This window comes from Pipistrellus hanaki (genome assembly GCF_964339955.1).
Source record: "Pipistrellus hanaki genome assembly, chromosome: 9".
NCBI classification, from domain to species: domain Eukaryota; kingdom Metazoa; phylum Chordata; class Mammalia; order Chiroptera; family Vespertilionidae; genus Pipistrellus; species Pipistrellus hanaki.
In genome coordinates, this window is record NC_140511.1 from 45,200,230 (window position 1) to 45,219,825 (window position 19,596).

Below are 19,596 nucleotides of genomic sequence, written 5' to 3' on the forward strand. Positions count from 1 at the left end.
ACCCAGATAGCAGTCATCTCTGAAGGCTGAAAACATCTGGCCACACACGCTAAGCGTCAGCATGACTCAGCATGATTCAGCAGGCTGTCCTGGGGCTAGATCCTTGCCTAGAAGGATAGGCAGATCATGAAGATAGAAACATAACACTGACTCAGACTGGGGCCCTGAAAAAAATGTCTGTGGGGACTACAGGAAGGCAGCAATGGAAGATTAGACAAAAATGGAATATGAAGCTCATTTAATCAAAGTTGAGGAGGCTGGAGGGGATAGAGAGCTGGGCTTGTAGAAAGTACAGTCATCTAGTAAATGTTCCCAGAGTACCTTCTATGTGCCAGACACTAATTTTAGTGCTTCAATCATAAGACATATAACATCTCTTGCCTTTCAGGAGTCCTTGTCAAACCAATAGTTAATAATAACCCAGTATTATAGTATTTTTCATACTTAATAAAGACTTACATAGGGGCTCAAAGATGTGATTCTTTAGGTTCTTTCTAGGGAGTAAAAAATGGGCCAAAATATTTTACAGAATTGAGAAAGCTTAGGATTGGCTTAAACAGATGAAGATAAATTTTTCATAATGGAACAATTCTTCAGGCAAGGTATAAAGAACTAGCTAAAATACAGTAAAACAGGGTGACTTGGTATAAGAGAGGTCCCATTGTTTCATAGTCAGAGAAGAAAACTTCACTACTCATCACAATCCTTCCTTCCTCCTCTCTTCAACATCAGAGGTTTCATAAGTAAGCTCTTGAGGGTCAAGAAAATCACATAAAGGAATAAGGTGTCAGGTAGAGTCTGCAATGAATACAAGCCCAAACCTAATAAAAGAGGGCAGTCAATGCTTTAACCAAATGATGCCATAGGACCCCAACCCTACCTAGTTCTTAATGTAACCTTGGACAAGTTGCTTTATGTTTCTGAAATAGATTTGTTATGAGGAATAATTTCACTTATTGTATAAAGAAATCGGTACATAGTATATGCTAAGAGTTATCTGTTGTCATAATATTATAACTATATACTTATAATGAAAGGGCCACATCTTACTTTCAAAATATGATTGGGAATAGAAATATTTTGAGACATTTTTTTTGTGGGAGGAAAACAAAATTTATTGGGGGAAACAAAGCTTGGGGGGAAATACACAGACCAGAGAGCCCAAAATGGATTACCCTATTTTCCTATATTTGAAAATAAATGTTACATATACTTAAAGTGTACAACATGATGTTTTGAGATACATATAAATTGTGAAATGTATTACTACCCTCAATAATTAACATATCTTTTTCTGACAGTTATCATTTTGTATATGTGATGACAGTACCTGAGATCTACTCTCTTAGAAAAAAAAAAATTCAATATTGTATCACTTACTATAGTCATCATGCTTTGCATTAGATGTCCAGATTTATTCAACTTACATAACTGCAACTTTGTACCCTTTGACTGACACCTCCCTATTTCCCTCCCCACCACAATAACCACTCTTCTACCCTCTGCTTCTATGTATTAAACCTTGTATTCCACATATAAGTAAGCTCATGCAACTTTTTTCTTCTCTCGTTCTTTTGCTTTAAATGTTGGCAGCAGTTTTCATTTATTTTGAAACACCCTTCAGGCCTCCCAAAAACAATTCTTATGAGAGTTACTTAGACAATGGGCCATCAAGTTGTGTCTTTTGGTCTACCTTCTCTCTCGCTCTCACCCTCACATTTGCCTTTTCTCTTTACTCACTGTCCTCCTCATAGTGCCTTTCTACTAGTCTTCCTTTGACCAGTGAATGTCTCCTGAGGCAATCTAAAATCTAAACCAGACCTTACATGTAGAAGGAAAGAAAAAATCAATGGCTGATTTTTGAGAGTGAGGAAGTAGGACAGCTCAGCCCAATACAGATGATATAGCATCTTCTATGAAATTGGAGATGAAAAAGTCAATGTGATGCCCAAGCTGGTTTGGAGAAGTTAGCACACAGAGAAGTCTTACAGTGATAACATTTGGAAAAACTGTTATTGTAGGTTCTGAATATGGAGGTGTAAGGAATCTTCAGACGTTCTTTATATTTTTGTATTTCTAACTTATCACGCAGCACTGCTCCTAGCATGGTGTCTTGACCCTAGTTCGAATATCACACAGACTGAAATAGGCAGATATGAGTATGTTTTGGGTGCAGTGAGTTTCTTATTTACAGCAGCATTAACAGAGACTCAGTAGGTTAGCCCTAAGTAGTAACTGAAGACTGTAATACATGAATGTTCTCTTCCTTAATCAAATTGGCAGCTTGGCTGAGGGGTCAAGAGGTCATTTGGGCAGGTATGGGCCTCTAATGTTATGCAAGACCTATCTATAACCTGCAATTCAACAATCTCTGTAATCCAAGACAGAGCCTCTTTCTATTCTGAACTTGTTTCCAGTTTTTTGTTTGTTTGTTTGCTTTTTACTTCTTTACTTCTCAACTTTCCTAATGAGATGCAGCCATATTGTGGAAGTATATGTCAAATGTGGTTTGAACTCTTATCTCCAATCTCTGAGGAAAGTGGGTGAAAGTGAGTGGTAGAGGGTAAGGGTAGCTACTTCTGTTTCTTGGGTCTAGAAGATGTTTGTATTGGTGTTTTGTTTTGGAAAAAGCACAGTCTCTGCAGCAGCATAGCTGAGCACCCATCCCAGCCTCACTAGCTCAGTGAGCTTAAATAGGTTATTCCACCTCTTTGACCAGGCGCGTATTAGGAGAACCCAGAACACCTGGGTTCAAATCACTTCATGGGTATACGGCTTCAATAAATTTTCTTGTATTTTCTGTGCCTCGGTAAGAAACATTAATCTACTTCTGAATATTAGTATGAAAATAAACTAAGTTCATATGATGCACTTTATGTATGCCCTAGTGTATACTTAATAATAAACAAAATATTACTTAACACTAGCATGAATTACAAAACATTCAATATATATAACTCACAGATTATTTAAATACCCTACGATGGCACCAGACATTTTAAAAAATTTCAATATTAATTCCCATCTCCTTTTCATTTTTCTCTGGCTTAAATCCCTTTATTTATTTATTTATTTATTTATTTATTTATTTATTATTAATATATTTTATTGATTGTTTACAGAGAGGAAGGGGAAGGATAGAGAGTTAGAAACATCGATCGGCTGCCTCTTGCACACACTCCACTGGTATGTGCCTGCAACCAAGGTATGTGGCTTTGACCAGAATCAAACCTGGGACCCTTGAGTCTGCAGGCCAACGCTCTATCCACTGAGCCAAACCGGTTAGGGCAAATTTCTCTATTTCTTAAAGTCTATTCTTTGATCACAAGTTTCTTTAGCATTCTATTTCTTGTTTAACTCCTGGTCAGATTCTTAGTGGACCTTTTATGCTTCAAAATCTTGGGTTGTATATACTCCCAATAAAGTGATATTTAAAAAAAAAAAACAACCCTCCAAAATTGTTGTCAGCTGCTTTCGTCTGTGCCCAGTGGCTTCAGAGGCTTCAGCCCTTAAAGTTAAGCTCTGAATGTGGACCCCAGAACTTGGGAAGATGGTCTTACTGGGAGAAAGGGAGGCTTCTGTTGCACAACATCTCAGGGCATTGTCAAGTTAAATATTGGACTTGGAACCTGCCTCTACATTTAAATAGTGATTGGTGTTAATTTTCTAGAAACTATCTGTTGCTTTGACACCTCTGGTCACCAGGAAGCCTACAGTTTTGGCCTGAATTGTTGTCATTGGTTCAGAAACTCTGTAGCTCTGGATGCTCATTAGATAGATACAACTACTATTCTTATTTCATAGATAATGAGGCTGAGCTCAGAGGAGTTAATGCATTGTCCTTGTTGGTGGTGAGTCTCATGTGATAGTAAAATGCTGCTGTGCTGTGTTTCCCTACCCTTTCCCATGCTCACCCCTTAATTCACAATCTATCTCCCCCAAGACTCATGAGCTCCACCCAGAGCTACCAACCTGACCTGAATATCTATCTGAGCCCACAGACCTATAGCTCTTCTGGGCCCTGATAGCTGGCAGCTAGCCCTGCCCCTGCCCTCTCTGCAACTTCTGATAGACACATCTTACACAGCAGCTCCCAAAGTTCCTTTGGGGGCCTTGGGTTTGCTGAGTCAACACTTCCTGGTTCAAGCTATGAGAGACTCCTGCTCGCAAATCTGTAATTATCAACTTTTCCGTTCCCACTTCCTTCACCTATAGCCCTGTTCCTATGCTTTCCCAGTTCCATCCATCAAACGCTCCTCAGCAGTGCAGCAAGGGGCTGTGAGCAGTACATACAGTGTCTGACCTGGGTCCACGCACTAGCATTGTCCCTTACATGTCTGACTTTAGGCAAAAGCCTCAGCTCTTCTGAGTTTAGTCCTGTCATCTAAATACAGGAATAATAATTATATTTCTCTTATGAAGTTAGTGTGAGTATAGAAAGAGATATGACACAAGGTCTATAAAGCAGAAGTTTAATTGATTAGACTTTAGAATAAAAAGCATTCTCAACAAATAGATTTTATCATCCATTAACCCTGTCCTTCTTCACCCACAGATCTCCCACTCACTCTTTATATCTTTATATCCTTTCGTTCCTATTCATTCTCTCTCCCTTATAGAGCTTCTCTTTAAAACTACCGATACCAGGAATAAGATGGGATTTGGAAATAAGCCATTAATAAGGGAGGTATTTCTTGAAAAGGCCATAGTCACCGAATGGATCATCTCACATCTCAACAAGGTTTGGGGGGGGGGGGGATTAAGGTCAGTGGATGGAACCAAGAAAGGAATACCAGGCACCTGGGCTCAGGACCTCCTAGAATCAGAATAAGGTCTAGATGTTGGGAAGGTTTTCTCAGGAGAAACTCTTTCAACAAAGAGGGTCACAGGCTATGGAAAACCAGTTTTTGAATATAGGTGAGGAAATTCTGAGAGGACAGGCTGAAGAGGGTTGCTCTGGAGGTTTGGGGCAGGAGGCTTTCTGTCACAGGAAGAAAACCTGTTCAGTATAGACACTTGTCTTTTTCCTCTTCATGTCAGTGGGCTCCTGAGGTTAGATCAGGCTGCACAAGGCCTTACATTTCCATCTGCTGGAGCCCTGAATGTGGAGAGAGCATTGTGGTTTTCATGTCACTCACAACACTTTCTTGTTATTCTTCCCCAGCACCTCAGCTGATTAATACAATCATTAAGGGTAGCGAGAGCCTTCTCTAACGTGTTCATATGTGTGTACATGATGGGGAACAGAGAATAACGTGTAATGTCATAGGTATTCACAGAGATATGTGAGTCTAGGAACTCAAGGTCAACTTTGCTTAGGGTAAAAACCCCTATGAAACACCTCCATCCTATTCTTACAATCGGTGAAACACTTTCTTTCATGGGGATACTCTCATGGCTTTTCCATTGAATCCTTGTCTTTGTGAGATAACTTGATTTTTACAGTTTTTACAGAAATAAAAACCTTTTATTCTGTGTCACATAGTATAATTCAAATCTCTGTCTCAGTAGACAGTCTTACCATATAAGAGCTTTCATACATTTGTTAAACCCAAATTGCATGCTTTATAACAAATGCTGCTGACATAACAGTGAAGCAGAGAGCCACAGTCCTTGGATTCACGAAACCAACCATTCAAATAAAGGTAGAAAAATAAATAAAATTATATGTTATGCAAAATATTTACTACACTGTCTAGCATAAATCCAGTTAATTTTATTATTATTATAAACTAGAGGCCCAGTGCATAAAATTCATGCATGGCATGGGGATGCCCCTCAACCCAGCCTGCACCCTCTTATTATCCAGGACTGCTGGCTCCAAATCTCTCGCTTGCCTGCCTGCCTGATTGCTCCTAAGCACTTCTGCCTGCCAGTCTGATCACCCCCTGACCACTTCCCTGCCAGCCTGATCAATGCCTAACTGCTCCCCTGCTGGCCTGATTGCCCCTAACTGCCCTCCCCTGCAAGCCTGTTCATCCCTAACTGTCATCCCCTTCTGACCTGGTCACCCTTAACTTCCCTCCCTTGCCAGCCTGGTTGCCCTTAACTGTCCTCCCCTGCTGGCCCAGTCACCCCTAACTGCCCTTCCCTGTCATCCTGATTGCCCTTAACTGCTCTTCCCTACTGGCCTGGTCACCATCAACTGCTCTTCCCTACAGGCCTGGTTCCCTCCAACTGCCCTTCCCTACAGGCCTGTTTGCCTCCAACTGCCTTCCTCTGCCATTCTGGTTACCCCTAACTGCCCTCCCCTGCTAGCCTGATTGCCCACAATTGCTCTCCCCTGCCAGCCATCTTGTGGTGGCCATCTTGTGTGTTGGAGTGATGATCAATTTGCATTTTATCTCTTGATTATATAGAATTATATAGGATGACCTGTTGTAAAGTGCAGCATAAAATAATTTGTGGCTATAGCAAGGATAATTGCAGTTAAACACAATAAAATAACCAAGATTTCTAGGGTACATAACATATATAAGTCACTACTTTGAACTCTTTGGATATATTAACTCACAATCTTATGAGAATGTTAAAACTCCATTTTACAGGCAAAAAAAAACTGAGGCATACAACTAGTAAGTGGTGCTTAGTTGCCCTCTACTCAGGCAGTGTGGCTCCAAAATCTGTGCTCTTAGCCACTGCTCTTTACTGCCTAAAACTTCCTGTAGCAAAAGGTTTGAGTCTCTGAAATGAATTAGTGGGGATGGCTATATGGGGAGGGTGTCAAGTTCTTTCCTAGTGTGTATGAGAATGGGGGAGATGGACATCCTCTCTTCATACACCCAGTACCTAACTGGGCCAGGCTGAGGAAGAGAATTTCATTGTTGAATGAAAGGACCTGGAGACATCTGCTAGTTCAGGGGCATTGGGTTCAATGACATCCCCAGTTTAAGAGTTGAGGGAGCTGATGAAATTAACAAAAATTCTCTGGTGGGACAAGGTCCGTAGATTTTAGCCTATGTTTAGAGAAGAAGAAACTGAAGCTTAGAGAATGGTGGTGACTTCCTCAGTATGACTTAATTTGTCATGGAAATGCCCAGACCACGACTCAAAGCTCTTAATTTACTGTTCAGGACACTTTCCCTTAGCCTCTTTGCCTCTAAATCCTAATGCTGGAAGAAGGAACAGAAGGCATCTAAAATACCTCAGGTCATTTTCATGCCATAGCCAAGGCTGGGCAGATGCCAGGTTATTTCTTTAAAAGTAAATATGTCATTTCAATACATAAATAAGCAAACCCTGCTCAGGTCTGGGAGGGAGTGGTTGCCCTCCTGGGTCCTGGCCCGGTAGATAGTGCTATCAGAGTCCTGCCAGGGCCCCTCCAGTGCTGGGCCTTGGGGTGAGTCAGCCTCACACAGGGGAAAGACAGGCCATATCATTCTGTCCTGGACACTGAGTATGAGAGGGGAAAAAAAATGGCATCACAGTAACAACCTCAGGCTATGGCTATAATTTCTCCCTAAAAAGGAACAACACTCAGAGTTTTATGTATACCCTGTGTTCCCTTTAGCATGCACCTGAGCCCCAAGGAGCTCTCTGCTCTAAGAGTGAAGGCAAGACCATTGCACTATCTGCTATCTCATTCAAACCCTGGCCTGGCTTCACATACCAGCCATGAGCAATACCCCTCCTCCCAGGCCAACATGCTTGCTTTTACATAAAATCAAGGAATCATTGAGAAATGTACTCTTTCGATGTTCTCTTTTTTTCTTGCTTCAGTGGCTTCAATTTATGAGGGGGGAAAATGTAGGTATTTTTTCCCCTCATAAATTGACCATAGATTTAATTTCACAATAATGTTGTTGGGTTTTTGTAAATTCACAATATCTTTTAATGGCTAATGTCCAACAAAGTTACTTTATGGTGAATAAAAAAGAAATTCATTATGAATGCAGAAAATAAAAGCTATCATCTCTAGGCCTCGGTTTTCTTATCAATAATATAAATATTATAAAAACTACCCAAATTATTTTGATAACGCATATATAACACCTACTTCTAAGACTGACACATGGTAGAAAATCAGGGGAAGGCTTTAAATAGTATTTTAATGACTCATTCCTAACTCTATTTGATGGACAGTAGACAGTAAATGATACATAATTAATGTTCCAAAATTGTGAATAGGGTAGGGTTAGGATAGAGGTAAGAATTTGATATTTTATGACCAAAAAATCTTATAACAAGAGCTTAAGTTTTTCCAACAGAATGGATTGGGGCCTTATGCTTCCTGTTTAGCTCACCTCAGATAGAAATCTCTTCAAAGAACTAGTAGTTCTGAAAGGGCACTGTTTAAAAGTAAATGTTGCCTCCAGAATGGCCATGTTCTCTTCCAAAAAACACAGGCATTTCCTTACTCTGCTCTCTGAAACCATCAGAGAAGACTTAAGAAGTCTGGGTGTTCCTTTAGGGTTTGACATAATGTTCTCCTTTGTCTACCAAGTTTAATTATTCTGTCTACCTCCAAAGCCTGTGGCAGTAGGAGTGGGACTGGAAGTGTTGAGAGGCTGGGGATTCAGATTAAGGAAAATAGGAGATATTAGTGTCCATTCCCTATTAACAGGCTCTTAAATCATTTATGAAGCATGGGTTGTGTATTAGAAATTGTTTTTTCAAATCTTTTGAGGACTGCCTTTGACATCAGAATCTAACCTAGGCATCTAAAACGAATTAAATAAGGCAGGGTTATGTCAGATCTGGGACAGAAACATGCCTGTTGTCTCCCACTTATAGTTATGGAGTTGAATATTTGTCTTAAGTGCAGTACATTTGCTTATCTGTATTACAGTTTATTTTGCTGATTTAGTTTCCTTACCCTATGTCAACAATACTTTTGGATGTAGTTGCTCAACAGTCATAACATTTTATAATGATGCCAGGAGACTTGGGCAGGTTATTAGAGAAGCCACAGCTAGTGAATGAAACAAGGCCCACACTGAGAATTCAGATATAGGGAGTGACTGGAGAGTATGTCTCATGAGGGAGCATTCACAAGAATAGAGAATAAAGAAAGGAGGAGGAGGATGATAAATATACTATAAACCCAAGTCCTGAGTGATTTCTATAAGGTTCATGAGTAAGAGAGATAGAAAGATAGGAGGGTCTGGCATTTAAAAAGTGGATGTGGGAAAGTTCTGGTGGAAGAAAATGTCTTTAGAAACAGGCTTGGAAAGAATGGTCAAAATGGAAGGTAAGTGGAGGCTAAGACTAACCAGGTGAAAATTATTGGGTAATTGCAGGAAAACAGTTAATATCTATGTATTAGGATGTCCATTTGAGAAATATTACTCAACACTTCAAGAGAAATGAACTACTGAAAAATACAACAATCTGGATGAATCTTAAAGGCATTATGCTGAGTGAAAAAAACTACTCTCAAAAAGTTACATACTGTATGATTTTTGTTGTATGGCATTCTTAAAAAGATAAAACTACAATGATAGAAAGGAAACAAGTGCTTGCCCAGAGTTAAGAGAGGGGTGGATATATGACTATAAAATATAGTTTGGAAGAGTTGTTTTGGTGTTGAACTGTTCTGGATCCTGAACAAGTCAATTTAACAGTATGCTAATTAAGAGAAGGGAGAGAAAGAGGGGGAGAGAGAGAGAGAGAGAGAGAGAGAGAGAGAGAGAGAGAGAGAGAGAGAGAGAGAGAACCAGGTCTAATACTCTTGTTTTACAGATGGAGAAACTTAAGATTGAAGTGAGTCCTGGAGAAGATCACATATCCAGTGAGTGTTTCTGGAGACACCCCTCCTCCCATCACACACACACACACACACACACACACACACACACACACCACACATGCGCACACACACACATACACACACATGCATATACACACTTGCATGCAAAACCATACACATGTCCACCAGCCACCCATGAAGGAAGAGGAAGGGGACAAGACCTAGAGAAAGGAGCTTATCAAGGCTTAGTTACATTTTAGTTAAATGTTTGGAAATGAGGTAAACATTTTTTTTTTTTTTTTTGGTCAGATTTCAGGCAAGGCAAAAATAAAGAGAAATGTCACCATCTTCATTACCGGGCTTAAATTACTAAATGTCTAAAACTAGCACCTCTCCTCCATAAATCAGAATCTATATGTATATAAAGAGTCAATGTGCTAATTGGTCCTAACGGTGTCCCAGTCACGACTGGTCAACAGGCTGCATGCGCAGGCAGGAGCTGGTGGGCGGGGACAGAGGCAGGGACTTCCACCCCCAGCAGAGATGCATGCAGGCCTGTCCAGCACTAATGTCATGCTGCCTCAGAGGCGGAGGTCACTCCCAACAGAGGCATATGCAGGCCCGCTGCCCAGCCGGGCCCAGAGGGGAGCATCAGGATGGGGGCAGCCCCCCTGGTGGAGGCATGTGCAGGCCTGCTGCACAGCCCAGCCAGGAAGTGGGCATCAAGACTGGGTGGACACCCTCCCTGCAAAGGCGCTCACAGGCCCATGGCACCACCTGGCCAGAGAAGTTGTAACCATGGTGTCCTCATCTATAGGTTTTATACCTGTGCAAGGAAATCCCATGTCTTATTTCTGCTAAAAAGGAATAGATGGAAACTTACTACTTGTTCCTTGGAAAATGCTTTATTTCCTGACCCTTTGCAAAAATGTTGAATGTCACCCAATTATTCTGTCAATAAATGTCATTTATTAGTCTAAGAGACTCAGAGTCTCTTATTTAAAAATTTTATTGCTTATAAATATTTCCAATAATACAGTAAGTATTATAAATAAATAGTATTTTTCACATTGGATATTGTCTGGATTTTCATTGCTAGTGAAAATATATAATAAAATGTATACATAGTATATTATATAGGTTATAATATATATTCTAATAAAAAATTATATCAATATTAGAAGCCCAGTGCATGGATTTGTGCACATTGAAAGAAAATTAATTCGAAGAAATATTTTAGAGACCAGGAAGGGACCATGGGAAATTGGCCGGCTGGGGAGGGCCTGTGGGAGGGTTCCAGAACATGTCTGGCCTGTCTCACACAGTCCTGATTGTCCAGACCTCAGCAGCAAGCTCACCTATTGGTTGGAGCATCTTCCCCTTGGCAATCAGTGCATGTCATAGCTACTGGTCAAATGGTTGAATGGTCAGACACTGAGCATATTAGGCTTTTATTATATAGGATATATTCTATTTTAATATATATATATTCTAATACAGGCTTAATATTAGACATTATATCTATATCTATATCTATCTATATCTATATGCTCAAGTACACTTTTAGCTTTATGTAATAATTAAAATATCATCAAACTCTGAAAACAAATGGAAAAGGGTAAAAAATTCTACAGAGCTTAAGATTCTAGAATGAAGGCTTAAGCCCTAGAGTGGCCAAAAAACAGATGAATGATGCTTCTCTGAATTTGCTTGGTCTTGATGCTGTATATAATGGGGTTCATGAACGGAGGAAAGAGGAAGTAGACATAGCTCATGGTAATGTGGACCACATGTGGGGTATGTTTTCCAAACCTGTGGATGAAAGTCAGGCCAATCACAGTGATGTAAAAAATTAGGACACAACTAATATGGGAGACACAGGTGTTGAGAGTCTTAGCTCGCTCTTCTGCAGAAGTGATGCCCAGAACTGTCTTAAGGATTAGGATATAAGAGAATAGGATAATCATAGCATCTAGGAAGAAGGTCAAAGCAACCAGAATAACTGGATATATACGATTAAATGTAATATCAGCACAGGCGAGTTTCATAACATCTTGGTGGAGGCAAAAGGCATGGGAAAGAACATGGGAATGGCAATATGGGAACCAATAGAGTGGCAGAATTGGAGGTACAATGGACACAAAGCCCCTCATCAGTACCCCAAGTCCTATCTTCATCACTCGGGAACTAATGAGAATGGAGTTATAACTCAGAGGATATCGGATGGCAATGAAACGATCAAATGCCATAGCAAGCAAGACACCTGATTCTACAATGGCCAGGGAATGAATGAAATAAGATTGGGTAAAACAGGAACGCTGAGCAATTTCTCTCCGGTCCAACAACAGGACACCCAGGACTGTGGGCATTGTAGTTAGTGTCATTCCAAGATCTGTACTTGCCAGCATAGCCAGGAAGTAGTACATGGGCTCATGAAGATTGTGGTCATTCTGAATAAGGACGAGAAGTATGCCATTGCCAAAAAGAATGGAGAGGTAAATGATAAAGAAAGGTATAGAGATCCAGTGGTGAATTGCCTCTGAGCCCAGGAAGCCAGTCAGCAGGAAGGGAGCAGCACTGTTGTTGGACCACATGGTAGGTTTTACAAGTAGAGAAGAGCTTTTGCAGAGACCTGCCCTTTAAATACTTAGCATAATTTCTTACTCTCCATCTTCTTGTAGCACATTGTCAGGTGATACTTCCCTTCCAAATGTACAAGATTTTGTGAATTATCTCACTCTTAATTATGTCTGTGATCACAAAGCCTTTGCCTGGAATAAGGAACAACAATAACATTAATCACAGTAATGAATGTCAACAACTTTTACTCTTCAACATGCAACCTTTATTCTGTCATTCACACAATTTACATCTATGTTTCTAGTCTCTACTTCTAGTCCCCAAAAATAATTTCTTTGGCTCTATGTTATTGTCTTCAGTATCTTATTCCTCTTTTTATTATCTTTTATATAGACCATTGATGTATTTCTTTCCAATTTAAACCAATTCCTATTTTCTTTCTTGAATTCAATCGTATTTGTTTCAGGCTCAACACTAAGGGAAATAATTAATCAACAGAAATGAGTCCATCTCTATAAAAAATGTTTAAGAAATATTGTATCAGTATTACCATCTCAAATGACTGGTAGATTCCAGAGAAATCAGAAAAAGTGGGCAGAGTTGATTAACTGGTTTTAGAAAGGTATGATTACTCAGTGGAATTGGGACTCAGGATGTAAGACCTGAAGCACCAGAGGCAAAGTTTAAAACAGAAAAAGGCAGGAGTTGAAAGCTCCAAAAATAAAATAAACATTAAAATGAAGACAGACTCCTAGAACAAAGGTCTCTTTCGATGCCAGAAGATCGATATTTTAAGAAAAATGTATAATATCTGAAAGGCTAAAGAGATATAAGAATTTAATGATTGAATGGATATACTTTATACAAGCAGCTCTGGAAAGAAGATTAAGACTCAGATGTAAAGCTTCATTGCTGATGGAGACAATCATATTGGTATTCTAATAGTCATGAATCTAGAAAGTCTATATTTATAAAACTTAAATTTGACTTTTATATGGAACTTTAGGACTTATTTATAATTATGATCATATCTAGTCAAATGAGCATTGTTTTCATATAAGCAACAATTTTTTGGCAAGTTGATTATGATAAAAATTAAAAAGAACCACAAGAAAAACATTAATTTCTTCCAAATTCAGTGGAATCTATATGAGTCCACAGTCTTTTAAATATTTTTTTCTCTCATAAACATCACTACTTGAGCCTTTGAAGAGGAATTCAGGAAGAATAAGGTGATAGCAAATCTTTACACCACTTGCATTTGATAAAAATCTTTGAAAACAAGAATAAATGTTTTTCAAGATTTGGCACCTGTTATCATCTCTCCTAATGAACAATGTGGTTGGTAGAGACTGGGTAGAAAAAAGATCAAGATGTTTTGGGAATGACCACCAGTTCAGGGGACACTGTCAATGACAAAAAGGCCAATGTAGGTCCTGAAATAACAAATACTCTGGGGGAACTGATGTCTGCCATCTGACCAGATCTACTGAACCATAGCTGATGTGGGGTTTAGCTTGACAACACTTTTCTACTACCTTTTCACAGAGTGACGTGTATATCATCATAAATTGTAATTCCTACCTGCTAACATTGCCTTTCCAATAAAACATGTGAAATGAAAAGATAAATGACTACCACAATGTATAATATGGGATAGGGACAAATGACCTCTTTGGACCAGGTGCTGCCAGGAAGTGGACCAGGTGGAGGAAGCAGGGGAAATCCAGACTTGTTATTGCTACATGGTGTTGTAAACGTCTGGATCTATGGGTTTTGGAATTTGAGCTGAAGCGGGTTGAGGTATCAAACTGTGTGGTAATCCCTTTGGCTAGAATTATTTTGATTCACTAATATTTTTGATTGACCTAAGTTAGAAAAGAGTACCCTATTTGCTATCTGCAGTCCCTAGCAGCAGCCACACTGACATTTGATTTTGTCAATTTGTCACTGTCAGGAATTGCCTACATATCTCAAATATGCCAGGGGAGAGAGGGGGAATAGCTGCCCAGTTTTGAGAGTCTCTTTATATGTGGTGTGTGACAGTAAAATTTCTCAACACCACCAGCAAGCCTAGAGTCTCCATCAGGAATGCAGAGATGATAGGAATTTGTTATCCCCCCATTCCACTCTGAGGGTTGTATGTGGGCTGAATCTCAGAAAGCAGCTACCCCTTAGTCCTCTATAATTTCCGGGAGTCACACAGATACATCATTCAGAGTTTCTTCAACTTGCCATGTTGACTGGAAGTGGAAAATCTATTCCAGAAACCAGTTACAAATACGTAAGAAGTTGAAGAATAAGGAAGAGAGAAGAGGGCACATGAGAATCATGATGAGAAAATAGGAATATCTTCCCTTTACATCTGGATAATCTATAAGCACTCCATAAATTACTGGTTCCTACCTCACTCCATTCATACAATTACCTATTGCCTGAGAATGTGTGCTCCTTTAGGGAAAAATAAATCGGAAATACTCCAGCTTTTAAGTAATTGACATCAGTTGTGGTTCAGTGAATCTAGTCAGATGGCAGACATCAGTTCCCCCAGAGTATTTGCTACTATAGTGCCTACATTGACCTTTTTTGTCATTGACAATATCCCCTAAAGTGGTAGTCATTTTCAAAACATATTGATCTTTTCTCTACCCATCTCTCCTAGCAACCATACTGTTCATTAGTAGAGATGATATGCCAAATCTCGGGGAATATTTACTTAGTTATGAATTAAGATGGGAAAGTATATATGGAGAGAAAAGTTGTAAACCTAGGAAAAGCTTTATTTTGGGACATAGAGAAAAAAGGTCTCAAAGGAAATGAACAAAGAAGTAGGCAGAAATTTAAGAGGACCATGAAAATGATCTGTTATTACAAAGCCAGTGGAAACTACATTTTTTAAAAATAGTAGTTAGTGCTGTAGTTTAATAGTGAAAGGTAATGTCAGAATTGGCAAGTACGATAAAAAAAAAAATCAGATGTGTCCATTGTTTTTGGCAAATAGGTCTTTGATGATCATAACAATTTCAGCAGGATGGTAGTAATAGATGCTTAATGATTATGAGATGTAGTCAATAAATAACAAGAAAGTGAAAACAATGTATTATTTACTTTCTTCAGATGAGAAAATTTACCTTCAATAGGTTAAATATTTGTCAAAGGCCACACAATTAACATTTGACATACAGGAATTCAAATTCAAGTTAATGGGACTCCCAAGCTCATGTTCTCAACCTATATCCATTTAAAATAGAGTTCTCCTATCCAAGATTGTCTTTCCCTGAATTCTTCAACTTATTTAAAAAAGGATTGCATGCTTTCTAATCCTTTACAGAAGAATTACATGCCATGTGGAAGTGTTTTTCTTTTTCCATCTTTAAAAATTTTTCATTTACAGTTTCCATTCAATATTCTATTAGTTTTAAGTAGACATTAGACATTAATATAACTTATGAAGTGACCCCCTTAATAAGTATTGCACCCGTCTGACACCATAAATAGTCATTACAATATTATTGACTATATTCCTTAAGCTGTACTTTACAACCGCTAGAAAAGTTACCCTTAAAACATCCTTGTTGAATTTGAATCCCTGGATTTCCTTACCTAAGCCACAGCTTTCTTTTTGTGGTAAGCACAGTCTGATGATTACTTTGTTGCTGTATCCTCAGTATGTGTTCAGAGTCCTGATGAGAGGTATATTTATTAAAGAGACAGCTCCCCAGGGAATATTTCTAACTCATTTCCACCTAGGCTGTGTGGGAATGACAAAATAATCTCTTTTCTCCTTCCATCTGAGAAATATCTGTGCCTCCATTTCTTCGCTGGATGGAGACTCTCTAAGAGAAGCAGTCTCTGATGTCAGATAAAATAAGTTCTAAGTCACTCTCCAGTGTTTTATGGATCATAGAATTGAAAGATTGGTCAAATTTTCTTCTTAAATATTGGTATTTAGAAAACAATATCCCATTCCTCTTATTTAAAACTGTTTATGAATTATATTCCAACACACCATAATATTTTTAGGAATAACAATCTGAAAAGGCCATCTAATCCTAAAACTGTAATTTAAATTTTATTTTAAAAAACAAAAGAAAATCTGAAAATTCTGATTTAAAAAGAAAATTAGTACACATTTTACAAGAGAATATGTTCCAAAGGCCAATAACAACATGAAAAAATGTTCAGTATTATTAATCATTAGAAAAAAGCAATAAGACACCACTTCACATCTATTAGAGTCACTATCCTATATAACAGAAGCCTAATAAGGTAAGTGTCCAACTGTTTGTTAAACCTTCTGACCAGTCGCTATGAAGTGTACTGACCGTGGAGTGGGTAGAAGCTCCAGCCAGTAGGTTAGTTTACTGCTGGCGTCTGGCCAATTGGGATTGGGTGAGACAGGCCTGACACACCCTGGAGCCCTCCTGGGGTCCCTCCCTAGCCCTGATTGTGCACAAGTGCGAGGGACCCCACTGGTGCACAAATCCATGCTCTAGGCCTCTAGTAATAAAAATAATAGATAACAAGTGTCAGTGAGAATGTGGAGAAACTAGAACTCTGTGTGTTACTGGTTAAATGTAAAATAGTATAGGCTCTGTGAAAAAGTTTGACAATTCCATACCATGTAGCAATTCCATTATTAGGCATACTGTATATCCAAAATAATTGGAGGAAGTACCCAAACTGATACATTTTTTTAAACCCAAGCATTTTCAAGCCTGCAGCATAAAGGGTAATGTGCATTATTATTGATTAGAACATACTTGTATCATAATATAAAACAAGAAAACAAATAAAATATAGTAGATGCTACTTTTGTTGTTCAAACTGATACTTTGACCCCAGCCAATGTTCTTGATGTAGTATAGTCATTCATTATGGAAGTATACCACAATTTAGTTATCTACTCTTCTGTTAGTATGCATTTGAGAAGTTGGGAATAATTTTCAAAAATATTTCCTATGAAAACACTAAGTTGAAAAAAAATTCTGTACCCCCATGTTTATTGCAGCATTATTTAAAATAGCTAAGATATGGGAATGATTTAATTGTCCATCTATGGATAAATGGATAAAGAATTTATCTCTCTCTCTCCTTCACACACACACACACACACACACACACACACACACATACACACTGGAATATTATTCAGCCTTAAAAAAAAAAACACACAAATAAGTAAATCCTGCCAGTTGTAAAATCAAATGAACCTTGAGGGCATTATGCCAAGTTAAGTCAGATAAAGTCAAATACCATATGATCTCATTTACATGGGGTAAATAAGACAAGCAAACTCATAAAAAGATAAGGTTTGTGGTTACCAGAGGCAAAGGTAAAGGGAAGGGGACATTAGAAGAAAGTGGTCAAATGTAGTAACTTCCCCTTTACAAGATAAATAACTACTGCAGATGATAACTATATTTAGCACTGCTGTACTAGTATGATATACTAGTACATGTGAGTTGTTAGGAGAGTAAATCCTGAGAGTTCTCATCAAAAAGAGAAGTGCTGTCAGTTTGTTGTTGTTGTATTTTGTTTGTTTGTTTGTTTCCTCTTTTTATTGTGTCTAGATGAGGTGATGGATGTTGACTAAATGATGTTACATATCATTTCACAATATATGTAAGTCAAACCACTATGCTGTTCACCTTGAATTTACACAGTAAATGTATATAAGTTGTATCTCAATAAAACTGGAAAAATATTTTCTTCAACAAAATATGATGGCACCGAGAAGAGAACATTCAATCATCCTCACCAATAAACCCACCTCTCTACAGTCTGCATCTTCCATCTCGGAAACAATCCTGCTTGCCCAGCAGTGAGTAGCCCTCTTCTACCTCTTTAGGAACTCTAAAGATGGTCATGTCATTTCCCACCCCACTGTGTGCCCTGCAAGCCTCCAGTGATGCAGCTTCACTATAGCTTGATTCTCCTATTCCTCTCAGACGTAAGTTATAGGGAATTAAAACAATAAGACCTTAAAGATCCTTGCCAGATAGCTGGAATCTTTCTCACTTAGCATGAGCAAATTAATAGAGTTTTTGTTCAATTATAGTTTACATTCAATCTTATATTTTATTTGTATTAATTTCAGGTGTATAGCATAGTGATTAGACAATCATATACTTTACAAAATGGACCCCTTAATATTTCATGTACCCACCTTGCACTATATACATAGTCATTATAATACCAACGGCTCAGCACACGATATAGCATGAGACCCAGACTGACTCCGGGACACAGAGTCAAGTTCTCACCCATCCACATGCGCCTTGCAACACATACAGCCCTGCCCACCCACACACGCCTTGTTTTGCAGGCTAGGAAGGGATTGACAAAATATTCAAAGTGATAAAAAGCAAGGACCTACAACTAAGCTTTCTACCCAGCAAAGTTATCATTTAGAGTTGAAGGACAGATTAAAAGCTTCTCAGACCCTAGCTAGCTTTGCTCATTGAATAGAGCATCAGCCTACAGACTGAAGGGACCTAGGTGCGATTCTGGTCAAGGGCTGGGTTCTATCCCCAGTGTGTGTGTGTGTGTGTGCGTGTGTGTGTGTGTGTGTGTGTGTGTGTGTTGGGGGGGGGGGGAGGGGGCTTCCGGAGGCAGCAAATCAATGATTTTCTCTCATCATTGATGTTTCTATCTCTCTCACTTCCTCTCTGGAATTAATCTTACCTAATAATAGACAAACATGTAAATTGACCATATCTCAGCTACACCCACAGCCTATCAGGAATGAGTTTGCAAATTAACCTGCCGGTGGTGGGTTAATTTACATATGAATGCATGGAGTGATAGGGAAGGGCAGGACATCTGCTATGAGGGGGAAAGGCGGTGGCAGAGAAACCTACAGGAGCAGTGCTCTGGCAGGAGTGAAGACTTCAGACTCCCGGGCAGCCAGGAGCAAAGCCAGAGGAAGGGAGGCCTATTCTTCCATGAATATCATGCAATGGTCCTCTAGTAAAAATATAATTTAAAGAGAGATAGCAACATCAATGATGAGAGAGAATCATTGATTTGCTGCCTCTTGAAGATTCTCTCCCCTCCCCGCACCCCTGCCACTGGAGATAGAACCCGACAACCTGGGCACGTGCTCTTGACCAGAATCAAACCTGGGACCCTTCAATCTGCAGGCTGCTGCTCTATCCACTGAGCAAAACCAGCTAGGGCCTGAGAAGCTCTTAATCTGTCCTTCAACTCTGAATAATGGTTTTGCTTGGTAGAAACAAACCTTGGTTGTAGGTCCTTGCTTTTTATCACTTGAAAATTTGTCAATCCTTTTCTAGCCTGCAAAGTTTCTGTTGAGAAATCAGCTG

At 39.0% G+C, this 19,596-nt stretch overlaps 1 protein-coding gene across 1 annotated transcript; it reads right to left on the bottom strand.

The window, feature by feature from the left end:
- Window positions 1-11,346: 11,346 nt before the first annotated feature.
- On the bottom strand, window positions 11,347-12,282 carry LOC311627778 (olfactory receptor 51B4-like; the record flags this gene model as incomplete). The annotated part of the gene is made up of 1 exon (XM_084894338.1): window positions 11,347-12,282. One exon carries the CDS (start codon window positions 12,280-12,282, stop codon window positions 11,347-11,349), a length of 936 nt encoding a protein of 311 aa, XP_084750464.1.
- Between the last annotated feature and the right edge of the window lie 7,314 nt (window positions 12,283-19,596).